Below are 27,411 nucleotides of genomic sequence, written 5' to 3'. Positions count from 1 at the left end.
AAAGGCCCTAAATTGCCTTTGCTTCTGTTGGTGAATTCCCTTGTTCAGTGGAGTTAATTTTACTGTGATGCTGGTGTTCAAGTGATAATTTGAATTTAGCCCTTCCTTTTTGTTTTCCTCGATCACCCTGATTTATAGGTGTGCATCCTAATCAAAATATTAGCATTTCCTTCCACTTAAACCAATAACATTTTGATAGACATATTTTCATGGTAAATGAAGTAGTCATTATCCAAGTAAGGAGAGAGGAGAGAATAGTCATACACCTGTGTTGATTTATATTCTGATACTATCCATTGCTTATATCTTTTTTTTGTATATATAGGTTATATCGTGTATGTGTGAGTGCATGGGTGTACGTAAATTGTCTGTATATATAAATAAGTATATATAAATACTTACGCAATACGTTTATATCCTGAATTTTGTTTTCCTGTTTAGAACTAACGCATTAAGCTTAAACAAGAAAAGAAATACGAGATAACATTCACATTAAGTTATGTAAATAAAGGTGTAGTTTCTTAAAATTATAAATATATATAGGAAAAGAAATTTGTAAGACCTACTTATCACTTACATCCACCCGTATTGTTTTATAAAATCATGGAGTACCTTTCACAAATGATGACACAATTGAGTGCTTTCTAAGCACTTTACGTGTTGATTCATCTAACCTTTACAATGGGTGTGTGAAATGGAAACTACTGTCTCCATTTTAAAGATGAAGACACTTACGTGACAGAGAAATTAGGCACCGTTAGCAAGTTCTTACACTTAATAAATTTTGGAGCCCTGTTTGGAATGTCTGGCTCCATCCAGGTCCGCCATCTCGAGACGCGGGCTGCGCTGCCGCCCCAAACACGCAACTGTGTAAATGATCGTTGGTATCACCCAGTTTTAATGTTTTCCGTGTGATTTTTGTCTGTGAGGTCCTATCTGTGCACGAGCTCCCGGTGCCAGAGTGACCTGAGCTGGTGTCTCCTGCCTGTTCAGGAGCCTGTGTCCGTGCCCTGTGCTCAGGCCACTGTGCGGGGCGGGGGGGTCCGGGAGGGCTGCGTGGCTCTGCCTGTGCCGCACGTCCTCCCACTGCTCATGTTCTGCTGGAGACCATCGTTCGCCACTCGCCTCCCACATAAACGCGGCTCCTTCCACCCCGCGGGCCCCCAGCCCCGCCGGGAAGCGCCCTCCGCACAGAGTCTCGTGCTCCCCTCATGGGAGGCCCTCCTCCGAGGCAGTTCACTGGATTTGGCGCAGAACTGAGGTGTGCTCAGACATTCTTAATCGTGAGAATTTGGCGTAACCTTTTAAGTCTCATGGGACCCAGAAGGAATGTGTCTTTTCCACTGTTACATTAAACATAGGGTTTCTCACTCGTGGGCAGCGTGTGCTGCTGTGTATCCGTGTCTTACGGGCGTGTATCCAGGTGCTTCCTTGCTTCCGTACACCCTGTCCCTTAATTACTTTGTCCAGGACCTTGCTTGGCCTCCTCGTGCTCCTTGCTGCTGCATCTTGCTGGTTTTTAAGATCTGTTTATAGTGGCGTCTTTGATAATCTGGTACCTGAATGATTTCTTTTTCCACGCGCATGTCCTAGGACAGTTTAATTAGCAGCGTGGACACCAGCCCCTGGGAATGAGTATCTGTGTGGAGTGTGTGTGACTTCCACCCATCTGGTTGAGAAGGTCACACCCTTGAGCCCTGAAAGGCTGACGTCTCACCGCTGTCCTTGCTTCTAGGCACGGGGCCTGGACTTGTCCCGCGTGCGGACCTGTGTGGTTGTGGCAGAGGAGCGGCCTCGGATAGCGCTCACCCAGTCTTTCTCAAAGCTCTTTAAAGACCTGGGTCTCCACCCGCGGGCCGTGAGCACCTCCTTCGGCTGCAGAGTGAACCTGGCCATTTGCTTGCAGGTGGGTTCATGGATCCCTAAGTGCCCCAGTCAGAGTGACTTGTAAATGTCAGGCACACAGAGTAGTGGGGGTAGTCTCCTTGGCCGACGCTGAGCTACGCATAGAAGACACGCTTTAATCAAATGCATGTGATTGGTACACACTTGTTTGTGGTTTTTTTCTTTTTCTTTTTTTTCACTCTGCACTTGTCAGTAGCCATGACTCATAACTAGCATTCGTAGAACTTATTCTGTACGAAACAGTTTAACTTTTGTTAACGTGAGTAGCCGTTGGCCCAGACTCCTGAAGTCAAGCTTTGTAAAGATGCCATACTAGACACAGGTTTCATTGTGGCAAGAAATCCTGTACAGGCAGTAATTTCTGTAGGAAGAATGCCAGGTACTTTAGCAGACTTGGGAATTGGCTGCTGGGATGGCAGTCTGGAAATGATCAGTCGTGATTGGCTGCACCTCTGTGGCATAGGTGTGAGGCAGTCCTCGTAAGATACTCTTGTGGCAACTATGGCTAAAAGCCCACCTGTGACCATCCTCACTATTCCTTTCTTTCTTTGAACCCTGAACACTGGCACACCCGTCCATGGAGATTCTGTACCAGGTCAGGGCTGCCTGAACACGAGCACAGGGAAGCCACATAGGAATTCCATCACAGGGCACAGCTGTAGACTTTGTTCCTCGAACATATTGAGAGATAGAAACGCCAGTCACAGCAGGTGCTGGAAGAGGGCATGTTGACACAGGTCTCCTCCCGACTTGCCCACCCACTGTCCTGCATTTCTGACCCCAGAGGTGGTTGCTCACAGTCACCCCCACGGGTGACCTCAGAAAGCTCCGGGGCGGCCGCGTCCTCACCGGCGCTCTGGGTGCTGCTCTGCCTCGGATATTGGCCAAGGAGGGCCTCTTACCATGTGACTGGTCTGATGTGATTGCTTCAGAAACATTAGCTGCAGATGGATTTTTCTTTCTTTCTTTCTTTCTTTCTTTTTTTCTTTTCTAATTTTCTACTACATCCAGAGGGGCATTGCCATCGTGGGCATGGTGCTAGTTTGGAATCTTGGCAGCATCTTGAAATATTCTCGTACATTTTACGTTTTTTTCCACTTGTTTGTTTGCTTTATTCTCAACTCATTTTCAGCCACTTTTCCTTTTTCTGAATGGTTAGTATCAGTGAAAGTCGGCAGAGATCAAGTGTATCCTAAAAAGCAATGCAGGCTCATGGTCCCTTGCCAAAACACGTGGGGCCACGTATGCTTCAGGATGGAGGGGTTTTCTGGCTTTGAGGAGGCAGCACCCCACCTTCACACACAGCAGTGTCCCTGCAGCTCAAGGGAGGGCCCCCAGACGGCAAGGAGCCTTGAGTCACCTGAGTCAGACTGCCCTCATTGGGCATTTCCTTATAATCAGTGAGGTACAGAGTGAACATGCAGAGGCTTTTTCAGTGAGTGAAGCGACTTGGACACGGGGGTCCAAGAAGGCCCCCCCCAGCAGGTGGTATCTCAGCAGAGTGCCCCCAGGAAGCCAGAGAGGCAGAAGCCTGAGGCAGGGCCGGTCAGTGGAAACATTAGTTTTCCATGAGTCGTAGCACAGGTTACAGCAGGCGTGGGGGACGGCTGCGAGCAGAGCCCACGGTCCGAGGGGACACCCATGGCTCCCGCTCCTATGGCGTTTCTGTAGGGCTTGACCCACAAGTGCCTAATGAGATTTGTCAGACACACAACACTGAAGTTTATGAATGTTTACACACATAAGGGAAATACCCTGAACGTTTCTGAATTTCTTACGGATTGAATATTTTTATAAAGGAGTATTTCAGAAAAACAGAAAATACAGATTAGCCGGTAAATAAATGATTAAGTCCATAATTCCATTTACCCAGAAGTAATACCATTAATGCCTTGGTGTAAAACTATCAAAAGCACAAAAAGCTGTAATCCTCCCTCAGTTCCAAATACTGGACTTGAGTGTGTAAAGGCGTTGGGCGTTTTAGTTTTCCCCTTGGAGCAGAACTGGCAGAACCAGCAGCACACGTGCAGTCGCTGAGCGGGGACGCTTGTCTTCCGATGATGCGTTACTGTCTGGCACGCCTTCTCAGGAGGACTGATGGCCGTCCTCACTGTGGGCCTGCCGGTTGGCGCATCGTCCTCTAGACCAGCCCCGGCGGAAGCGGGAAGGAGCCTCCCCTCTGCCAGGTGCCTAGTGGGTGGGGAGGGACACTGCCAGACAGGGTGGGGCCTCGGCCGTGCAGTCACAGGCCATGTTCTGTGGGGACACCTGCCACTCTCAGAAGGGGTCCCTGCTCTTCGGGGGAAGGCCGAGTCACACGGTGGGCAGGTTTTTATGACTGCAGACTAAAGTGGGATCTTAATGTTACATGGAGATACGGGGTAGGGGATCGTTTTTACTTTGCAAGAATGGTTTTCATGGATGGCGCTCTGACTCTTGTCATCTAGCCCCAAGCATCCCTCCCAACTCTGCGCTTTTACACTAAAGGCCATTCTCCACCATAGAGTCTGATGCTTTTACTCAAGGACACCGCCACTCGTGCTGTTCTTGGCCTGACTGCACTTCTGCCATCTTCATGTGACAAAAACCTCTCTCTGTGGCCCTCTGAGTCCTCGAGCTGGAAGTATTTTCCTTGCTCTGACCTCCCGTGGCACTTCACCCCTCACACCTGACGCTTTCTGCCACGGCTTATCCCTTTGTCTGTGAACAGCTTCTGGTCCCGCAGTCAGTGAGGGACTCAGCCCAGCGCAGCATCTCGTGTGGTCGCACAGCTGATGCTCAGAGCTGACTCAACCTTATCAAAAGGCCAGAATTCGATCCCTTTAGCTGCAGATACCAATCACTTTGGAGAAACCAGGCGCGGTTTTTCGTTAAGAGTCCAGCCTCCGGTGTGAAGTAGTTCTGTGGCAACGATGAGTCCCCTCCGCAGTGAGCCCATGGCGTGAGTGTCCACCAGATGGAAGCCATGGCCTGGCTGTAGCTCTCCCTTGCCAGCGAGAATCAAGGGTTCCCCGTCCCTCAGTGTAGTTAGCTCAGGTCGCAGGTCCCGGGCCTGCAACTTAGGAGAGAAGACGTTCACCCTCAGGACACAAGCGTTCTCTGACCAGAGTATTGGGCCCTGCGGTTCAGGTGGCATCTGGTGGGATCTCCCCACACCTCACTGGGGGTGAGTTCATCATTTTGTTCAGATGGAGGAGACTGAGGCTCAGACAAGTTAAGTGAACGTCCCCCGTCGACCCAGCAGGGAGGTAGAGACAGGGCCTTCACTGCTCACGGCCCACATGATCCAAGCAGGCTCGGACAGTGAACACCAGGAGAACCTGAGTTGTTTCTAATGGTGTCCTCCTCTCTAGTGTCTTAAGGCAGACCCGCTGTTTCGTGCGACCTGAATCGGGCACTGTGAGAGCCGTGTTTTTGTGGGTAGGAGGCCGCTGAGGGAAGTGTTCCAGTCTGTTGCTGTGGGGGTGGGGGGCCTACAGGGATGGCGTCTGGGCAGCTCAGAGCAGTGCTGGCCGCTTGCTTACACTGCTGCATGAAGCCCTGCATGATTTAAGACAAAATCAGGAAGATTGACAGATGTATCATTGTCAAATATACAAATGGGCAAGTATAAAAAATTTCGACGTGAGACCGTCATAAAAATAGAAAATTGAGGTATAATTTCCATGCTGTTGACTCAGCACTTCCGTCTCAGAAGCCAAGTGATTTATTTACCCGCTTATTGTTCTGAGGCAGGACCTGCCACTTTATTTGTTTTGGCACATCCCCCTTGAGCTCCACGTCCTAGCTCAGTGGTGGCAGAATGGACCCATAAAATTAAGTGTGGCTGCCTTGGATTTTACACGAAATACTGGTATATTGCAGACAAGAAAGAAACGCAGAAGTATGTGCCATTTTTTATACTTAGAGATGACATTTCCCAGAATCTTTAGCCATAAAAACAGCTTTAAAACGATTGGATTTGTTAAATCTATGACAGAAGCGGACATTAGGTCAAATTATGACTTCTCAGTTTAATTAAGTTTGACATAAATTTCGCTTAGTGCTGTTAGGAAGTGTCACGTGCTTATTAACCTCTTTTGAAAAAGACATCACCTACAGTCACAGTTGCTCTTGTCAGAAGTATAAGCTGAAAGGTCTTCGGTTGTATTCGAGTAAGAAATTTAGCTCACTGCAACAGAAAGCTGAGCATTCTCCTCCCCAGCAGAAAGAAGGGAGGGAAGATGAGGTCATCTTTTTTCTAAGACTTTAAAGTCACCTTAAGCAGAAACTTTGATCTTTATTATATTTTAGAAAAATAACAATTAACTATATGGGAGGAAAACTCATTATAGATAGCTGTATGGGACTAAATCAACAGTAACAGTTATAGCCAACCTTAAATCTTAAAACTCACAAACGCAGGAGAAATACAGCCACTGTGATAATGAAAAGTGAAGTCACTGATTGTTGGAAAGGAAAAAAAAAAAAAACAGGAAGATCAGAGGCCAATATAAATCTTAAGTAATTCTCAAACTAAAATTAATAGCTATAATACTTTCATTAATTTGAGCTCTCAATTCATTGTTCCCCCTCCAGTGCTTTTAGATGGAGCAAAATAAAAATAAACGAGAGGCCGTAGGGGGTTGTATGCTCCCTGGAATTAGTCATATTCAGTGGAAACTCACACACCCTTTCCTGCTGATCTGTGTTGTCCCAGATCATGAAGATGAACACTGGAGACCACGGACTGTACTGGTTACCAGTGCACCAGTCAGTGTTCTGATTTCCACGCAGCAGGAACCTTCTTTGGCAATTAAAATGAAAATGCATTTACCAAGACACCATGGGTCATGCTCACAAGCAGCCCAGGAGCTCGAGGACCTGGGTTGGGACCGTGCACCCAGGAATAGCTCATGCCCCAGCGCTGTTCCTGGGAGGACACTGGTGTTGTAAACTGCACCACTGAGCAGCTGGTCCTAGATGCCAGCCCAACTTCCAGCACGTCTGCAGGGAGCTCAGACTTTGGAGCCATGAGTGGACACGGTTACCTGGTCACATGCTGGCTTCTGGGGTGGTGGGGAGGACAGTGTGGGCCGTTCTTAGTTACTACACAGAACGGGGGCCTTGCATCCCTCACAGCTCCAAAGGTAGGGGGAGGGTCCCCCAAATACAGGAAAAGGGTTCAGATGGTTGGTGGCCAAAAGGGGTGACTGATTGCTATTTCAGCCTATCCCTCTGTCTGGCCAAATCAGCACATACTCTTTGTCCCATTCTTACATGTCGCCTGCCCCCTAAAAAATTCTAACGTGGCTTTCACTTTTAGAACCAATAGTAACACACCCACCATCTGTCCAAAGAAGAAATGAGCTGAAGCGTTGGCACTTGAGCTATTTCTAGGTGGTAGCCCTTCCCTTGCTGATAGTGAAGCCATGCGCTAGGTTGTAAAGTCCACCACCACGGACGGACAGGCTCTGTAAGATCATGGGTGGAGGGACAGGGGAGGCACATTCACGCGTCCCTCTGTAGGGCTGCTCTGGGCGTGTGCTAGGCATGGAGTGACCACGGTGACAGGCAGTTGGCGTCAGACCTGCCGCTTTCCACGTGTGTCTTCCCCTCTGGACACTCTGGAGCTTTGGGGGTAACCACAGGGAGAGCGTAGGGTCCCAGACACCCCGATGGGCTGTCCACCTGCGGGTGAATACCTGTGACCACCTCACTGTCAGTTCACTTTGGCTTGAGTTGGTGCATTGTTAGTCACAGGAAGTTCTAGGTTGTAGCCTATGCCTTGAACCAGAAACATGGGCTTAGGAGCTCGTTGGTCCTTCCACTTGAGCTGCGCTCACAGACACAGCCGCCCTGCTTCCCAGTCTGCACGCTTTCACGCTGGGGGGACTGGCAGCCGTCTGTCCTGAAGCCTTCATAGCACTTCGTCTTGCAGGGTTGAGAGCAGGCAGCCTGGGCCTGTGGCCCGTATGGCCAGTCTGCACAGCCCTGCTCTGCCAGCATAGCTCCAAGCAGAAGCAGGTGGCATGTGAGCCAACGGTCATGGCTGTGTTCCTGGGAAATTCTGCAAAAGCAGACAGGCTTCTTTTCTGCACGTGGGTTTGCTGACCTTGGTGAAAGTTAGCTAATTAACTGGTTAGTCAGTACGCGGCACGGACTGCCACAGTCTGGCCTGGCACGTGAGCTGGATTTTCACTACCTCTGGTCCTAACAGACCCACTCGTTTCCCTGCCAGTCTCTCACTGCGGCCACTCCTGATAGCAATTTCTGATTCAATCAAGTGCTTAATACCAACCACAGAAACCGGCTGTGCTTGATGTTAGTAAAAGATACATTTATTAAAAATAAGTCTGGGCTTCCATTTTTTACTAGGCTGTAGAAGTCACATTCCAACCCTAACAATTAAAACAATCCGGTTAATATATACAAGTTAAAAGGTTTTACGATCCATCAGAGAGCTGAAGCTTCCAGAAGCGTCAATGAACCGAAGTCCTCTGTGGAGAGAAGAGACCCAAGTTTTCATCCTGGCACAGGAGCGGCAGGAGGAATTCGCCAGAGAGACCAGCCAGGGCACTGATGTGGCATGTAGTGTGGGGAGGAGGGTGAAAATCCCAAGGAGCACGGCTCCGTCACTCTGCATCCCTGCACCAGCCCTGTCCAGAGGGGTCTGCAGGGCAGGAGAGCCGAGAGAATCATCTAAGGTTCTTCAGGCCTCCAGTAAAAGCAAAGCAACAGGATTCTGAAACCTCAGGAGGGGCCCTGGAAGGGAAACCATTTCCTCTGAGAGGCTGTGGGCCTTCAGTGGGTGGGAAGCAGAGGGACTGAGGGCTGAGCAGAGAGCAGGAATCGAGTACCTTCCTTTGGGCAGCCCCACACTGCTGGGTGCAGTACTCTTGTCCTCTGAAGACGGAAGTGTGTCAGGAACACGTGCCTCTCGGCCCCCTGGGCCTTCACCGAACACGGCACATTTGCCTTCCAAAGGCTGGATGTTGGGCTGCAGGATGGAGACAGCTGGGGAGAGGCTGGACAGAAGGGAGAACCACCTCATCAGGCAAAAAGCTGGTGTCCAGAGTCTCAGATTCCAACTCTTGGTCCTGCCCTGTCATGAAGCCAGCATTGAATGGCACCTCACTGGAGCTGTTGGGAGAGCCCAGACCACCTGCAGCATACTCACTGAGACACCCAGACGAGGTCAGAGAAGGGTGTGCCCTTTCCAGGAGTAGCATGTTTGTTACTTCAGTCTCCACTGGTCTTTTAAATGCAATGCTTGCCTTGCAGTAAAAAACCAAAAGACCTACAGAAAGAAAAGGAAATCTAGTATGTGGCCATAAGAAGAAATGGTCAGTAGAGCAGACATGCTGGAATTTACCAGCGCTCTAAAATAACTATGAAATGTATGTTAAAGGATCTAATTGAAAAGGTATACACCTGGCGTGAAGAGATCACCAAAAGACAGAAACTACAAAAAAGCAAATGGAAATGCTAGAAATGTAAGCTGCAGACATAGGAACAGAAGATTCCATATCGTTCCAGCAGCAGGGGAGAGGGCCAGTGAGTAAACTTCAGGTCCAATCAGTAGAAACTCTCCCAAGTTGAAAGACAAGGAGAAAAGGAAAGATACAAAATGGACCGGTCTCTGAGATCTCTGGGGTGACCTCAGGTTGTCTGACTCCGTGTAGTCTGATCCCAGCAGGGGAGGGAAATGGGACAAAGAACAGTTTGAATAGATAATGGTGAGGACTGATGAGAGGTGTCAACCTACAGACTCAGCATCTCAGTGAGGTCCAAGTAAGTAAAAACACACCTGGTCGCATCCTCATCAAATGCCAACATTAGAGATGGTGTTAAAGCAGCTCTAAAAGTGAAGGCAGAGTGCATAAAGGACAAGAAAAGACAGAAACAGTACAAGTCAGAATCCAGTGGAGTGCTGTCTTTAAAGTGCTAAAACCGTTTATCCAGCGAAAGTGCCTTTTGGGAAGAAAACCACAGATTCTGTAGACAGCGCAAAGCTGAGAGACATCATCTCAGCAAAGTCTGGCCGAGTTGCTCAGGTAGAGCAATCACACGAGGCAGGTCAGACCCTTAGGAGGAAGGGAAGAATGCCTGGAAAGGTAAACACAGGTAAATGTGTGATCTTTTTTCTATCACTGTATAGATATGTAAATACCTTACATTTCTTTAAAGACTATTAACTACCCAACACACAAAAAGACGGTTGAGGCCTCTGAGCCTGAGTAGAAGCAGCTCATGGGGCAACAAACCTCAGGGCAGGCAGGGAGGCAGACAGAAATACGCTGCTGTTCATTGTCATAAAGCAATCGTATGTGAAGGTGTGTTGTGGTAAATTATGCAAACTTTAATGTCTACCTCAACAACTAAAACACAATGGTCAATAGAGCAGATAAAACGCTATACCCAAAATACTCTGTGCGGGGGGGGGGGGGGGGGGGGGGGGGGGGAGGAAAGAAAGGAGGAACAAAAACAAAAGGGACCAGGAAACAGTTATATCAACAGTTACATTAAATGTAAATTAAGTAGGCCAGTTAAAAGGCAGAGATTGTCAGGCTAAAAAGATTGAGCTGTATGTAGTTCCAAGAAGCACACCTTAACTTTGAGGGTATTGACAGATTGAAAGTAAACACAAAGTCTGCAAAAGACGAAACAAAACAGATGAACATGGTGCGGGGGGTGGGGGGGGCGGTGCAGGAAGAGGGGGAGGGAAGGAAAAACAAGATAATAACAGAGAGGGAAGCAAACCGTAAGGGACGCTTAACTACAGAGAATAAACCCAGGGTTGCTGGAGGGGAGGTGGGTGGAAGGATGGGCTAAATGGGTGATGGGCGCTAAGAAGGGCACTTGCTGGGATAAGCACTGGGTGTCATATGTAAGAGATGATCACTGGGTTCTACTCCAGAAACCAGATACCACACTGTATGTTGACTAACTTGAATTTAAAACATAACAAAAAACAACGTGTTAGACATAAAGGTTACCAAAAAGTGAACGGGTGTCCATTTCATGATAGTTAAAGGGTCAATTCACCAGTAAAACGAAAATCCTAAATGCATGTGCACCCAAAAACTGAGCTTCAAAATACGTGAAACAAAACTGACAGAATTCAGAGGGAAGGGAGATAAATTCAGAGTCATAATTGAAGCCTTTACATCTCTCTCCCATTAAAAATCAGCACGTAGACGATTTTAACAACACTGTGGCCTAACCTGATGTAACGGAAGTTTAAGAACACTGTACTCAACTTCTGTGGACTGGATTGTATCCCCACAAAATTCACATGTTAAAGCCTTAACCCCGTTACAACTTTAAACAGAGGGCCCGCAAAAAGGTAATAAAGGCTGAAGGAGCTCATTAGAGGTGGGGAGTTAATCTAATAGGGTCGGTGTCCTCACAAGAGGGGGGGAACTCAGGGCTTACACCCTCCTGCGCACACAGTAAGGAAAAGCCATGTGAACACACAGCAAGAAGGCAGCTGTCAGCAAGTCTGGAAGAGCGCACTCACCAGAACACAACCTTGCCGGTTCCTTGGTCTCTGACTTGTAGCTTCCAGAACCATGAGGAAATAAGTTTCTGTTAAGGCACACAGTCTGTGGTATGTTGTTATGGCAGCCCAAGCAGACTCAGACACCAGCATCTGTGGAGTTGACATTTCTTTCAAACCTGAAAAATTCTCCGAGAAAGACTAGAAAACAATTTTCAATGAATATTAAAAGACTGCAGTCACTGAGTATATTCTCTGTGATGTAATTGAACTAGTAATCAATAATAGGAAGATGGCCAGAAAATCCTGAAATATTTGGAAATTAGCACACTTATGAATAAGCCATGAATTAGATAGAGAAGAAGTCATGCGAAAAATTAGGAAACACTTTAAAAGGATTGTTAATGAAAATATAGCATACAAATTTTGTTGGTTGCACCTAAAGAAGTGTTCAGCAGTAAATGTTTGTGTTAGGGAGGAAGAGAGTTTAAAATCTATTTAAGCTTCCACCTTAAAAACTCTAGGGAAGAGAAAAAAATTAAAACCCAAAGTTGAAAACAGAAAATAAAAATGTGGAAATGAATTAAATAGAAAACAGACAAATGGAAAACTCAGTACAATTAAAAATTGATTCTTTACAAAAATAAATTTGGCAAACTGCTACCAATACTGATCACTAGGAGAAGAGAGAATAATATCACGTGCTGGCAAGGACTGGGGCAATTTTTGAAGTCTTTGTGCATCACGGTTGGGGTGTGGGACAGTGCAGCAACTTTGGAGAACAGTTTGTAAGTTTCTTGTATGGTTGCACATGGACTTCCCATATGACCCAGCAGTTCTCTCCTGGATGTTCACCCAAGAGGAGTGACAGTATCCATCCTCTTCAGGGCTTATACACAACGTATATAGCAGCTTCGTTCATAATCATCAAGACCTGGAAACAGCTACATATCTATTACCTGAGGACAAGGGGCAGGTTGTAGTCTGTTTATGCAGCAACATATATCATCATCATCATCATCATCATCATCATCATCATCATCACTGTCATTGTTCCATTATTGAATGGGAGGAATAGACTCCTGCAGGGAACAGCATGGACCTCATGAACAATTTTCTGGGTGAGGGAAGCCAGACACAGAGGTCTGCATACTATATGAGTTTGAGTTTGTTTACATGATATCCTGGATAAGGCAAAACTGTAGGCACAACAATCAGATCAGTGCTGCCAGGTGTTGAGGGCCAGGGGAAGGAATTGACTGCAAAGAGGCAGGAGGGACTTTTGGGGTGATGAAACTTTTCTGTGTCCTGTGATGGTGGTTACGTGACTATATATTGGCTAAACTCAATCAACCTGTAAACTTAAGGATGAATTTTATTGCATGCAGATTATACCTAAATATATCTGAGAGATGAGGAGTGAGGGAGGGGGGAAATTGCATGTAATAGGGATAGGGATTTCTTCTATTGGCCAAGATGGAATAGCAGGGTCCAGATTTATCCTCTCTCCTGAAACAAGCAAATAATGGTCAAATACAGGAAGCATGACACTAGATACCAGGGAACAAAGAAGGAAAAGCCTTGAGAGAAGCAAGGTTAGCCCTGTGATTTCTCCAGGTCACTGCTTTGAGACAGCTTCCAGGGCCCAATAGACAAGGGCTGAGGGAAGACAGAGCCTGGTGAGCTCTTTGAGTGGAGAGATGGAGCTGAGTCTGAGGAGACAAAGGTGGCTACAGGTAACAGGACAGGGTGCTGCAGAGGAGAGAGACACGGAGAGCCCTGGGGATTCACAGAGGACCTGCCTCAAGTGTTTGTAGAGCATCCTCAAGTATCCCTCTGAACACCAGTCAGCATCAATCCTGTTATAAAAGTACTCAAAACCATGAAAGAACCAGCCAAAAGGACTGTAGTGAATACTGCTTGTTCCCAGCAACTACACTGAGAATCTCATAATTCATGAGGCACTGGTCAGGTCCCACCTAACAAATATTTAAAGCAAGAACCAGGAAGATCAAGCTCTTTCCAAGTAATTTGACTTAGAACAAAGCTCAAGAAGATTTATAGGGATTAAAAAAAATACCCAGCACCCAGTAAGGTCAAATTTAATAAATGTCTGATATACTATTAAAAATTACACAAAACAGGTAAATACCACAGTGAGGAGAGAGAATAGTCCATCAAAACTGAAGTAAACTGATGCAGATGTTAAATTTACAGACGAGGACACTAAAAGAGTTATTTTAACTATGTTCCAGATATTCAAAAAGTTAAGAAGAGTCATGGAATGTTAAAGAGGGGGAAAAAGCCAATTGAACTTCTAGAAAGGAAAACTACAATATTTGGGATGAAAAATATAATGATGGAATCGATGGCAGAAGAAAGTATTGGTGAACTTGAAGACATAGCAATGGAAACTTTGCAAAATAAAACATAGAAAAAAATTTAATGGTAAGAACATCAGTGAACTGTGGGGTAACTTTAGGTGACTTAATATAAGAAGCTTGGAGTCCCCAAAAGAGGAAGAAGGAGTCTGTACCCAGAAAAAAATATATGAAGAACTATTTTGATTTTGATGGAACTATAAACCCACAAATCTCAAAGCTCAGCTACCTCCAATATAACATGAAGGAAACTGCTTACATTGCTCAAAACCAGTGTTACAGGGAATATCTTAAAAGCCTCCAGATGGGGGGAAAAGGCAAGTTACATACAAAGGAACAATGATAGGGATCATTTCATATTCCTTATCAGAAATGATGTGAAAAAGACAGTAGAGGACATCTTTACAGAAAGAAAAGAACTATCAACCTAGAATTTTACACTCAGTGGGTATATCTTTCAAGAACACAGGCTAACTCCTTTTTTTAGCCACAGGAAAAAAAGCTGAGGATTTACCATCAGCATACCCACGCAGGAAGACATATTAAAATCCTTTCAGAAAAGAAATGATACCAGATTGAAATCTGAATCTGTACAACAAATGAGTAGTGTTGGAAATGGCAGCTACATTGGTAAACATATAAGACTTTTAGCACTACTTAAATCTCTTTAGAAGATTATCGATGGCTTATACAGAAACGGTAATATGTGGTGAGGTTTATCATATGTGAAAATCAGTATGACAACTGTCCAGAGGTTGGGAAGGGAGAAATGGAAGTATAAGGTCACAGGGTTTCCATACCATACATAAAGTGGCATAATATCACTTGAAGGTAGGCTGTGGTAAAGATGTGTGCCATAAACCCAAAAGTGACCATGAATTTTGTTTTCTTTAAGCAGGTAATAAACTAATAAGCCAATAAGGGAGATAAAATGCACCTATAAAGCAATACTAAATACAAAACAAGTCTGAAAAGAAGTGCAAAAATATAGATGGAATGAATAAAAAAAGATGGATTTAAATTTGACCACGTTAGTAATTCAATAAATATAAATGGTCTAAACACCCCAAGTAAGATGCAGAGATCATGATATTGGATTTTTAAAGCACAAAACCTAACTATATGTAGCCTACAACAAACACGTTTTAAATTTTTTTTAATGTTTATTTATTTTTGACAGAGACAGAGCATGAGTGGGGGAAGGTCAGAGAGGGAGACACAGAATCCGAAGCAGGCTCCAGGCTCTGAGCTGTCAGCACAGAGCCTGCCGCGGGGCTCGAACTCACAGACTGCGAGATCATGACCTGAGCCAAAGTCTGATGCTCAACCAACTGAGCCACCCAGATGCTCCCTTTTTTTAAAAAATTTTTTAATTCTTATTTATTTTTGGCAGAGAGACAAACACGTTTTAAACACAGATTAAAAGGAAAAGGACAGAAAAGTCGTACCATACTAACCTTAAAGGAGAGCTGAAGTGGCTATATGATTATCTAGCAATATTAATTTCAAAACAGAGAATACTGCAGGGATGGAGAAGGTAATTATAAGAAGGTAATTTAGTATATACAAGAAAGAAAGTGAATCTACAATCCAAAACCTTCACAGGAGAGAGAGAGAGAGAAAAAAAAAATGTCTAGGCTCAGATGATTTCACAGAAAAAAAATACCAATCCTAGAAAAACTTGTTCAGAAAAGAGGAAAATGGAACACTGTCAAACATGTTTTATGAAAGGAGCATAACCTAAATGCCAGTATCTGACAAAAATTCTCAAAGTGGGGTGCCTGGGTGACTCCGTTGGTTAGGTGTCCAACTTCAGCTCAGGTCATGATCTTGTAGTCCATGGGTTTGAGCCCTGCATCAGGTTCTGTGCTGACAGCTCAGAGCCTGGAGCCTGCTTCAGATTCTGTGTCTCCCTCTCTCACTGCCCCTCCTCTGCTCATGCTGTGTCTTACTTTGTCTCTCAAGAATAAACAAACATTAAAAAAAATTCCCAGAAAGTAAAATCCAGGCCAGTATCCCACATGAAAGAAATTCTCAGCAAAATACTAGCATATTAAATGCAGCAACATATACAAAGAGTAGTACATCAGGAGTACCTGGGTTGCTCAGTCAGTCTAGCATCCAACTCTCGATTTTGGCTTGGGTCATGGGCCCCACATTGGGCTCTGTGCTGAGTTTGGAGTTTGGGATATTCATTCTCTCTCTCCCCCCCTTCCCCTGTTCGTCCTCTCCCTCCCTCTCTCTCAAAATAAGCATTTTTTTTTAAGTTAAAAGTGCATCCTAACCAAACATGTTTTAGCTCAGGAATACACAGTTGCTTTATCATTTAAAAACAGTGTAATTCATATTAACAGAATGAAGGAGAAAAATAATATAGTATGATGTATCCATATATGCAGGAAATGCATTTGATAGAATTCAGTGCTCATTCATGAGATAACTAGGAAGACAATCTGAGAAAATTATTCAATCTGAGCTAAAACATAAAAAAGCTGGAACCTCATACTCAGTGGTCCACTTTGAGAGCTTTTCCCCTAAAATCAGGAACATTAGCATTGTATTAGAAGTCCTAGCCAATGTGATAAGGCATAAAAAGCCCAAACTCTGGAAGTGGAGAGCTAAAGTTTGTTTTTTTTCAGACTGCTGGATAGTGAATGTAAAAACTCCCATGGAACTACAAAACTACAATTGTTAGTGTATGAAGTTACAAAGACACAAAATAAAATTTATACATGGCACCAAAGCAGACACTCAGATCAATGGAACAGAATAGAGAACCCAGAAATGGACCCACAAATGTATGACCAACTAATCTTTGATAAAGCAGGAACTAATATCAAATGGAATAAAGACAGTCTCTTCAGAAAGTGGTGCTGGGAAAACTGGACAGCAACGTGCAGAAAAATGAACCTGGACCACTTTCTTACACCATACACAAAAATAAACTCAAAATGGATGAAAGACCTAAACGTAAGATGGGAAGCCATCAAATCCTTGAGGAGAAAGCCGGCAAAAACCTCTTTGACCTAGGCCACAGCAATTTCTTATTCAACACATCTCCAGAGGCAAGGGAAAACAAAGTAAAAATGAACTATTGGGACCTCATCAAAGTAAAAAGCTTCTGCACAGCGAAGGAAACAACCAGCAAAACTAAAAGGCAACCAATGAAATGGGAGAAGACATATCTGATAAAACAACATATCAGATAAAGGGTTAGTAGCCAAAATCTATAAAGAACTTATCAAACACCCAAAAAACAAATAATCCAGTGAAGAAATAGTCAAAAGACATGAATAGACACTTCTCCAAAGAAGACATCCAGGTGGCCAACTGACACATGAAAAAATGCTGAACATCATTTATCATCAGGGAAATACACATCAAAACCACAATGAGATACCACCTCACATCTGTCAGAATGGCAACATTAACAACTCGGGCAACAACAGATGTTGGCAAGGATGTGGAGAAAGAGGATCTCTTTTGCATTGTTGGTGGGAATGCAAGCTAGTGCAGCCACTCTGGAAAACTGTCTGGAGGTTCCTCAAAAAACTAAAAATAGAACTACTCTATGACCCAGTAATTACACTACTAGGCATTTATCCACAGGATGCAGTGTGCTGTTTCAAAGGGACACGTGCACCCCCATGTTTATAGCAGCACTATCAACAATAGCCAAAGTATGGAAAGAGCCCACATGTCCATTGACGGATGAATGGATAAAGAAGATGTGATATGTATACACACACACACACACACACACACACACACACAATGGGGTACTAGGCAATCAAAAAGAATGAAACTTGCCATTTGCATCTATGTGGATGGAACTAGAAGGTATTATGCTAAGTGAAATTAGAGAAGGACAGATCTATGAGTTCACTCATATAAGGACTTTAAGATACAAAACAGATGAACATAAGGGAAGGGAAGCAAAAATAATATAAAATAGGGAGGGGGACAAAACACAAGAGACTCTTAAATACAGAGAACAAGCAGAGAGTTGCTAGAGGGGTTGTGGGAGGGGGGATGGGCTAAATGGGTAAGGGGCATTAAGGAATCTACTCCTGAAATCATTGTTGCCCTGTACGGTAACTAACTTGGGTGTAAATTAAAAAATAATCTTTTTAAGTTTAGACATAAAAAATTGTATTTCTATGCATCCTGATGTTTATGGCAGTGTTATTTACAGTAGCCAAAATATGGGAACAGCTCAAGTGTCCGTTAGTAGATGAATAAAGAAGATAATATGTGGTATATATGTACATACACACACACAATGGAATACTAGCCATAAAAAGGAATGAAATCTTGACATTTGCAGCAACATGGATGGATCCTGGAGGATATTCTAACTGAAATAAGTCAGTGAAAGACACATACCATATGAGTTCATCCATATGTGGAATTTAAGAAACAAACTAACATGGTGAGGGGAGGGGAAAGACAACCCAGAACACAGAATTTTTTTTTGAGAGAGAGAAAGAGCAAGAGCATGAGCAGGGGAGGGATAGCAGGGAGAGAGAGGATCTCAAGCAATCTCTGTGCTCCGTGCAGAGCCTGACTCAGGGCTCGATCCCATCAACCTGAAATCATGACCTGCGTGAAAATCAAGAGTCAGACCCTTAACTGACTGAGCCACCCAGGTTCCCCCCCAAAACACTAACTCTTAACTATAGAGAGCGTCTGACGGTTATCAGAGGGGAGGTGGGGGTGGGTGATGGGGATTAAGGATGCACTTGTGATGGGCACCAGGTATTGTGTGAAACTGTTGAATCACTGTATTGTACACTTGAAACTAATATAACACTATATGTTAACTATACGGGATTTAAAATACAATAAAAATACAGTATTTCTATAGAGTAGCAATGAACAACCAGAGAATGAAATTTTTAAAATGCCATTTATAGTAATACCCAAAACGGCAAGTACTTAAGAATGAAAGGCACACTTAAAGGTGTACACTAAAATCACAAAATATTGCTGAAAGAAATGAAATTCTAATAAATGCATGGATGCACCATATTCATGGGGTGGGAGACTCCGTATTTTTATGATTACTTTTTTCCCCCCAAATTGATCAGTCTCATCAAAATCTAAGAAGGCTTTCCTGAAGAAAGTGACAAAATGGTTCTAAAGCTGTTACAGAATTGTGAAACAGGATAACCAGTCTTGAAAAAGAACAGTGTTGGAAGGACTTACCTATCTGATTTCAAAACTCGCTCTAAAGCTGTGGTGATCGACACAATGTGATAGTGGCATCGAGGGAGACCTGCAGGGAAAAGCAAAACAACAAAAACAAAGTAACCTGAAAAAAAAAAAAAGAATCCAGAAATAGACCCACCATGTTACCAAGTCCATTGAACAGGGAAAGAAAAGGTTTTTTGACCAATGGCCCTGGAACGACTGAAGATTTATATGGGTATGAGTGACCTCAATCCCTTTCTCGGACAATACATAAAATTCAGCTCTAGGTGGATCATAGACATGAACGTCCATAATGAAACTTGTAGAACACAGCTTCCAGGGGCGCCTGAGTGGCTCAGTTGATTAGGCATCCGACTTTGGGTCAAGTCACAGTTAGTGAGTTCGAGCCCCGCATTGGGCTCTGTGCTGACAGTGCAGAGCCTGGAGCCTGCTCCGAATTCTGTCTCTGTCTGTCTGTCTGTCTGTCTGTCTCTCTCTCTCTCTCTCTGCCCCTCCCCCACTCAAGCTCTCTCAAAAATGGATAAACATTAAAAAATTAGAATAAAGCTTCGAGGAGATACAAAAAGACTATGATGTGGGATATAGAAAGATTTCTTAGGGCACAAAACACTAAGCATAAAAGAAAAACAATTTACTGGACTTTATCAAAGTTAAAATTAATTTTAATATATTAAAGAAAATTAATAGAAGACATACAGACTGGGAAAGTATATTTGTAATAACATATCTGACAAAGGACTTGTGTTTATATATTTTAAAAACAACAACAAAAAGGAAACCTATTAAAATAAGCAGCAAAAGACTCAAATGAGCACTTCACAGAAGGAGCTGTACAAAGGTCCAATAAGTGCAGAGAACATGGTCAGCATCTGTAGTCATCAGGAAAGTGCGGATTACAACCCTGTGGTGTGCTTGTGTAGACAGCACATGCTCTAAAATCGGGACAATACCAAACCGGTGAGCACAGCCCCTGCGGGGTGACCTGTGGATCTGGGAAGCATTCCATACTCTGTGTAATTCCTGAAGTCCTTCCTACCTCGAAGAAAAAGGAAACGAGTCAAAGCACAACATGCCGTATTCAATTGAAATTGTGATTTTTCACTACCAAAAAAAAAAAATTTGGTGATTCCATTTATCACCTCCTAGAATAATTAAAATCCAAAAGGCTGACAGCACTAAATGTTGGTAAAGCTGCGAACCAACTAGAATCCTTATTCGTTGCTGGTTGGAGACACATCGAGCAATTTTTATAAGTGCATTTCAGCCCCGTGAGCCAGCATGTCTCCGTGCGCGCCCAAAAGATATTAAAACACGTCTACAAACATATTTGTACAAGCTTTTTCATGACAGCCCGGAACTGGAAATAACCCAAATGTTCAACAGCAGCAGGATACAAGAATGTGTGATAGAGGACTTACTCACACGATACTTCCCCCAGATCTTGGAGGAGCGAGCTGCTGGTGCAACGGAGGACTCCAGAATCCTCATGTTCAGTGAAAGAAGCAAGACTCAGTACGCACTGTATTACTTTGTATGAAGTCCAATGACAGGTTAAACTAGTCTGTGGTGTTAGAAATCTCAAAGCTGTAGCCTCTTAGGGTATGGAGTGAGGGAATTTGTATACACTGCCTGGGGTGGTAGTTACAGGGGTGTATACGGTTGTCAGAATTCACGTAACCAGATATGAAAAACTTGTGTATTTTGTTGTGTGTAAATTATACCTCAATTAAAATGTTGAAGAAATCATTGTTAATACACAGATTTGCTTGGAGGGCCAAACATCCTGGCTGGGGTCCTGCAGGCAGGAACCCTGCTCCAAATTCAGCTGCCAGAGTGGCCAGTGATGAGCCCCTGTGCTGTGCCCAGATGCCCCTGCATGCTCCCCGGAACCCACCCCGGGAACCTGCCTTCCATGACCTCCATTTATGGAAAACTTCCTCCAACACGCAGCACAGTAGATATGCTCAACATCAGTGCTTTGGAATTGTGACTGTGTTCCACACATTTCCAGTGAGCAGTTTATTACTTAGGCTTTAAGGAATTTATTACTTTCAGCTTTAAGGGGCTGTGTGCTAATATTAGATTGTGCTAACTGTGGTGTGTGAGTCGCTTATTAGTTAAGCACTGCCTGGCTGAAGCGTTCAAAGTAAGTTCCTTGTCGGAGTTTTGTTCAGGGTGTGAGTCTGTATATCTTTAGCTGACATTGAGATATAACTCATTTGTTCAATTAGTGCTTAATGCCTGACTGATAACTGTACCTCTAGAAAAAATGAGTTTTAGTATGAATATGTCTATACATGACATGTCTATTGTACAGTGGAACCTTAGAGTGAGTCCTTTTTCCTGATTAACTTAAAATTTAAACATGCTTTGTTTTCATTTCTGAATAAGCTTGATTGGAATGGGTGCATTTTCTTTCCTGCCGGTGCTTTCTGCTTGATGATCTCTAAATTCTTGAGGGCACTTTTACCCATTTGGGATCTCCTTAAAGCTCCAGCTTGCATCCTTTGGCAAAGTGAAATTAATTTTGTGACAGTGAGGAAATTTTGCTAGATGTACGGTCCCTCATATGTATCTTGAAATCTCGAATCTGTGTACCTTAGGGCTTTTGAAGTTTGGAAACACCTATATACTAACCCTTTACCTATTCCTTCCCATAGCCCTCGTTAATGTAGTACACCACTTTTGCTCCTGGTGCTGAGTTGTTCCTTCTGTGCTTACACAAGTTGGAAAATCCATTCCTAGTCATACGTATTGTTCTCCGAAATACTGCCTTGAGCAATCGCAACAAAATCTGTGAATTAAAATAATTTAGAGAGAGTATGGGCTTATTTTGCTCCAGTTAGACTTTTAAATACAGAGAACAAACTGGGGGTTGATTGGGGGGGGGGGTGAGGGATGGGCTAACTCGGTGATGGGCATTAAGGAGGGCACTTGCTGGGGTGAGCACTGGGTGTTATATGTAAGAGGTGAATCACTGGGTCCTCCTCCTGAAGCCAAGACTGCACTGTATGTTCACTAACTTGAGAATAAAAAAAATATGTTTGCGATTCAAGGAATCGTGAAGGGATTTATTTAAAACATTGCATTCGGCTGGAATAGATCCCAAGTCCTGGGTTCCTTTGAAGCGCACATGCCTTTACCTGGGTCTTTCTTCGTGTCCTACGTCAGCTCCCTGTCAAGAAGGCAGCAGCCGTAGATACCAGTGGGAGGCAGTGACAGGAGCAGGGAAGCCTTGTTTTAAACCTGGCACCGTTGCTGTTTTTACAGGCTCGCCCCGCCTCCGTGTTGAGCGGTGATAGCTTTCCAGTCTGGCTTTGTGTGCCACTGCCCACAGCCCAGGAAACCCAGCTGATGACTACTTTTTATTGCTGCTGTCGTGGAGTCTGGCTAGAAGTGGTTGCGGGGTGGGGTTGGCGCCAGTGGCTGTACGTCAGCGCAGTGCTCGTGGGATGGTGTCCACTCTGTGCTTCTGGGCACATCGGATCAGACCCCTCGGTCACCTGGGGAAACACGTGGCACTACGGGAGCTGACTCCAGGCGCTTTCTGGAGTGTTTCTGTCATGCCAGTGTAGGTCATTTAAAAGGGGTAGAGGCGGGCACCAAAATCATGGAAGATGAGAGAAAAATGGAAGGCAGTGTCTTTGAGGGGTTGACCCAGGGTCCTGGGAAAACCCTCATCAGACAGCTGACCTGGACCCTGTGCAAGCCTGGTGCTTGGTTCCTTCATGCTTCAAGTGTACTTTGGCCTCTTGCATCCTGCCTTGTGGATGAGCAGGGCTAGGCACCCTGATTTTAGATGTAAACGTGTCCAGGCTCTCCTTCGTGATTGTCTTGGGAGACTTAGGGCTGCAGTGGACCTTGAACAACGTGGGGGCTTAGGGGTGCAGACCCCCGCACAGTGGAAAATTCACAGAACTTTGGACTCCCCCCAAATTTACTAATAGCCTGCTGTTGACCAGAAGCCTTGGTGATACCACAGACAGCCAGTTAACACCTATTTTGTGTATTATGGGTATTATATACTGTATTCTTGCAGTAAAGCAAGCTAGAGAAACAAAAACGTTACTAAGAAAATCATGAGGGGAAAGGAAATACGTTAGCAGCACTGCCCTGTATTTCTCTGAAGCAGCCCGCACGGAAGCTACCCTGCCTAGTTTAGACCCGTGCTGTTCAAGGGGCAACCGTGTTTCAGTGAGGGAACGTTCAACAGATTGGGCCAGTAAGATTCATATTTCCAATTGCCTCAGAAAAGAAAAGAAACTTAGAGCACCATAAAATTAAACTGTCTGGTAATACCATCGACCTCACGTATGAAAGAAACTACTCGGGTCTGTGTGTCCATGATCAGTCATTCTGTGGCTCTCTTCCGTTGCTCTGTGGGTATGTTGACATCTAAGATTTTTTTCTTTTTTTTTTTTTCTTTAGCCTTTAATGGTACAGTGATTGATTTTAACGATTTCCATATTTGACATTGTTTTTGATCTTCTTTTTACTTTGTTCCCTGCTTTTTGCGTTCTCCTCCCCACCCCCCCTTCCTCATCCCATTTTAATTGTTGGGTTGTTCTGTTTGCGTGTCTGTGTGTCGCTTCCCTGTGGTCCTGTTGGTGTGGCGTTCTCTCCTTTCTTCTTGTTCCCGCCCTGCTGCTGTAGCCCCACAGGCTGTGGAAGGCGGCCGAGCAGGTAGGGGACCTTCCTGTACGTCCACACCAGTGCCCCCCTCCCCGCCGTCTGGTCAGCTTCCAGCGGTGGGACAGACTAGAAGTGGAGTGCGGAGCCTGGCTGGGGTGTGCGGGCCGCGGGCGGAGGACTGGCACCCGGCATGACCTGCTCTCCCAGACCTCTTCGAACGTCGCGCACTCGCGACAGACACTTCCGTGTACACAGTCAGTGGTTTCCCTGCCGGTTTGGGGGTTCTGTCCGTTTTGCTCCACTTCCTGTGTTTAGTGACCCGTTTCCTGACTTGTTTACTTCTGAATCGGCCTTCTGTGGTGCTGTGTTCTGCGTTACTCAGAACGTCAGAGCCCTTCCCCACCCAGCGCTGGTCTGTGACACGGCTCCCCCGGGGAGTCCCAGGTCTGCATCACACGGGGTGGAAGCTCCTGCCGAGGCCGGCTGCGTGTGCTGCTCCCCATGTCTGCGGGGGGAGACCGTGACCAGGAGGGGTAGGAGCAGCACGTTTTAACGGAGGTGTCTTTATCTTAGTCCCGTGCGGCACATGGTTAAGATTTGCCGCTGGGGAATTTTAGCATACTTCTTCAAGTAAGTTGTGAGGGCTGTGGCACTTTTTGGAAACGTGTTTTGGGCCCCATCTTTTTCTACCCAAGGTACCACGTTGCCTTCCCAAGAAAACAGAGGTAGAATTTGGGTTTGTAATATAGCTTTAACTACGTAGCTCTTACATAGAAATCGCTGGTGAGAAGTCAACCCAGCATGTTGTGGAGGGATTCACGGTGCCGAGAGAAGATCTGTGGGCCCCCCTGTGTTAGATAGCGCAGTTCACAGGGTGCTCCCGGGCTCACTGGGCTGTTGACACACACACACAGCCTCCCTGACCTATGTCCCAGACAAAGATGACCTCCCTCTGCTGGAGGAGAGCCAGGGCACAAGCAGAGTTTCCTTCTCGAGCTGTGAGTTCGTGTCATGTGTTCTGCTTCTACATCCTGACCTCTAAAAATACATCTTTTGGGGTGCCTGTGGTAGCAACTTCTCAGCAAACGAGGCTTCCTATCCCTGACAGCCTGCTAGCCAGACGTCTGGGCAGTTCCAGCCCTTTTCCGTTGCGCAAGACGTGTGGCACGTGTCTTTTCCTTCTTATTTTTGTAAATGTGACTGATAGTTCAGCTGTGTGAAAGTCCAGCATAATCCTAGTAAGATGTTCCTTTCAGAACTGGGGTTATCAGACTGGAAGTTAGCAGGCATCTTGGAGGGAATTGTGCACTTAGTGCTTTTAGTTTGAGGTTTTAGCAAAGAAATGCTCACTGACTGGTAGGAAGCACAGCCCCGGTTCCTCCCGCACAAACTTGAGCTAACCGCACTGTCTCCTTGCTTGCAGGGGACCTCGGGACCTGACCCAACCACCGTGTATGTTGACATGCGAGCTCTGAGGCACGACAGGTACGATGAGCTTCCGGGTTTGTGTCTTGATGGCCCCGCGTGCAGGGCTGTTGAGAGTGGGAAGGAGCTCGGTGTCCGTCCTGTCTGAGCATGGTGGCCCCGAGCCAAGCAGGAGAGCTGGGCCAGCCTGAGCCGCGGCATCCCTCCGCTTGTGCTCTGTTTCCGCGGGGCAGGCGACTCTGTGCCTGGACCCTGAGGTCTGCAACGGGGGGTAGGGGCGGGGGGGGGGGTGACCACACATGCTGCTCTTCCTTCACCATTCTGGCTGGGGACAGAGTCACACCTTTTCAAGTCCCCAGTGCTCCGCCCACGTTCCTTTACTTGAATTGTAATTTTCTGTGAAGACGTTTCTGTGGAAAATTAAAACAGGACTGAAGTTACCTTCTGTGCAGCTTCCCAAGCAGCCTTGAGCAGAAATGAAAGGGGGTCCTTTGTAAGTTTGCCTCAGACTGGGAGGGGGCAGTGGGGGGCGTGGAAGCAAGGTGAGGACCTTCCCGGGAATTTCCTCCCCAGCCAGGAGGAGGATGCGCTGTCTTTCCTACAGACTCCCCCTCAAATAGACTGTTTCTTTTTGGTAACGAGGGACATGCCCGGTCGTTGTTGCAATGGGACAAGTGAGCGTAGACCTCATACGGGTGTGACCCATAAATGACCAGTGGGGGCCGATGGATGTGTGGTGATGGCCAGAGGCCGCGTGTCTCCTTCCCTTGCCTACGAATGTGTGTCCTCGTGCTGTACAACAGTGGGAAGAATGGAGTTCATGGTCACAGCTGGTGGCCTGGGCGTGCTCCTGGAGGAACACGGAGTCGTCGTGTGGGTGTGTTGGGAGCGGGCTTGTGGAGACTGAGGGGCGGCCCGTGCACGCGCCAGCCAGCCTGGAGAGGACCACCCCGACTCTCGTGGGCATTCCCAACGGGGCTTGTGCCCCGTGGATGTTGGGCTGTGCCTGGGGAGCACAGTTTGGGGAGTAGGGTGGCCGGCATCCAGGAGATGGGGGCTGGGGACACAGACGAAACTCTCCTGTTGGGCACAGTCAGCCCCCCACGTGCGATCGCAATGGGCTGATGTTGGGAGGCACCACCTGTGTTCAGCCAGCCACGTCCCACCTGGCGCCCGGGGCCCTCGTTTCAGACCCTTCTGTTCAAGGGGCACCAAGGTTAGAGCCCTCTGGCGGAGGCCCCTCCCGGAGGCCGAGGGCAGAGACTAGCACGTGCCCACTGCCCCTCGCCGGCTGCCCCGCCACAAAGTCTCATCTGGAGCATCTTCATGGTTCAGAAACTTGGCTTCGAGGCGTTCACGTAACTTGCTCCAGGGGCATATACACGTTTTCACGTAGTAACTTCTGGGCTTTAGGACAAATCGACTTTCCCCCCTAGAAAAGTAACCTGGAAATAAAATTGTGATACTATTATGCCTCTTATACCTTCTTGGACGGGGGCTCGTCCAAGAATCCCTGTTTGAGTAACACACCGTTTTGTGTGTGGCCTGGAGCTCGAAACACACGGGGAGCAAACACCTGGGTCAAACCACGGCCCTTTCCCTCAGGAGGGTGGCCTGCGGTCACGGAGCCATCAGAGCAGAGGCTGTCATCTTGTGTCCACGGGTCCCAGAGCATCGGGGGTGGTGGGACTCGGGGGCTGAGTTTTCTTTCCTGGAGAAGAGCAGAACGGTAGGCACTCCCTGCAGTGCCCGTGACCTTGCCTTCCAAGGTCCTCGGCATATCTTTCCGTGGAGGAAACGTGCCACGAGGCAACATGAGGTGGAATCAGGAGTGGGGGCGTGGCTGAGGGGGGTGGGGGGCGCCTCAGATGCAGGAAGCGCTCCGTGGAGACTTACCGGCTCTCCGACCCTGGAGTCCGGCGGCCTCTTAAGTGACACTTCTGTCCTAACCTGTAATCTCAGGTGCTTTTCTCTGATGAGGTCATCTGAAAATGAAGGAAACGTCCTCGTGAACCTGCTGGCAGTCGCACGTTACAGAGAGAACTGGGTGGTGCTGCTGATCACCATGGCCCGTGGTCACGTGGATTCGTGTCGGGGCGCCCAGCTGGCTGCCGGGGTCAGGATGCACCGGAGGCGCCCGCGTGTGCCCTGCCCAGGCCGCTCCCAGGAGAGCCCGGGGCTGCACACTTGTCGCCCTGGTTTGGCCGCCCGCCCGCCAGTCGCGCTGTCTCACGTCCTTGCCTCTCTCCCCTGCGATCCAAAGACACAGGTGGCCCAGAGCTGAGGGAGGTCTTCAGACCCCAAAAGTTTTGTGCTGGACTTAGCTCCCCTGCCCCTCTTTCCGCCTTTGATTTCCGGAAACCAAAGCCAAGA

At 46.2% G+C, this 27,411-nt stretch overlaps 1 protein-coding gene across 1 annotated transcript in view; it reads left to right on the top strand.

Annotated features, from left to right (window-relative positions):
• Positions 1–27,411, top strand: part of DIP2C (disco interacting protein 2 homolog C) — a 223,975-nt gene that overhangs the window by 170,439 nt on the left and 26,125 nt on the right. Inside the window, exons 33-34 of the mRNA XM_049624394.1 lie at positions 1,736–1,906; positions 25,037–25,098. Coding sequence (XP_049480351.1) covers positions 1,736–1,906; positions 25,037–25,098 — 233 coding nt within the window. The remainder of the gene's footprint in view (positions 1–1,735; positions 1,907–25,036; positions 25,099–27,411) is intronic.

Source organism: Panthera uncia, chromosome B4 (assembly GCF_023721935.1).
Source record: "Panthera uncia isolate 11264 chromosome B4, Puncia_PCG_1.0, whole genome shotgun sequence".
Classification (NCBI taxonomy): Eukaryota; Metazoa; Chordata; class Mammalia; order Carnivora; family Felidae; genus Panthera; species Panthera uncia.
This window is presented reverse-complemented; position numbering and strand designations above follow the sequence as displayed.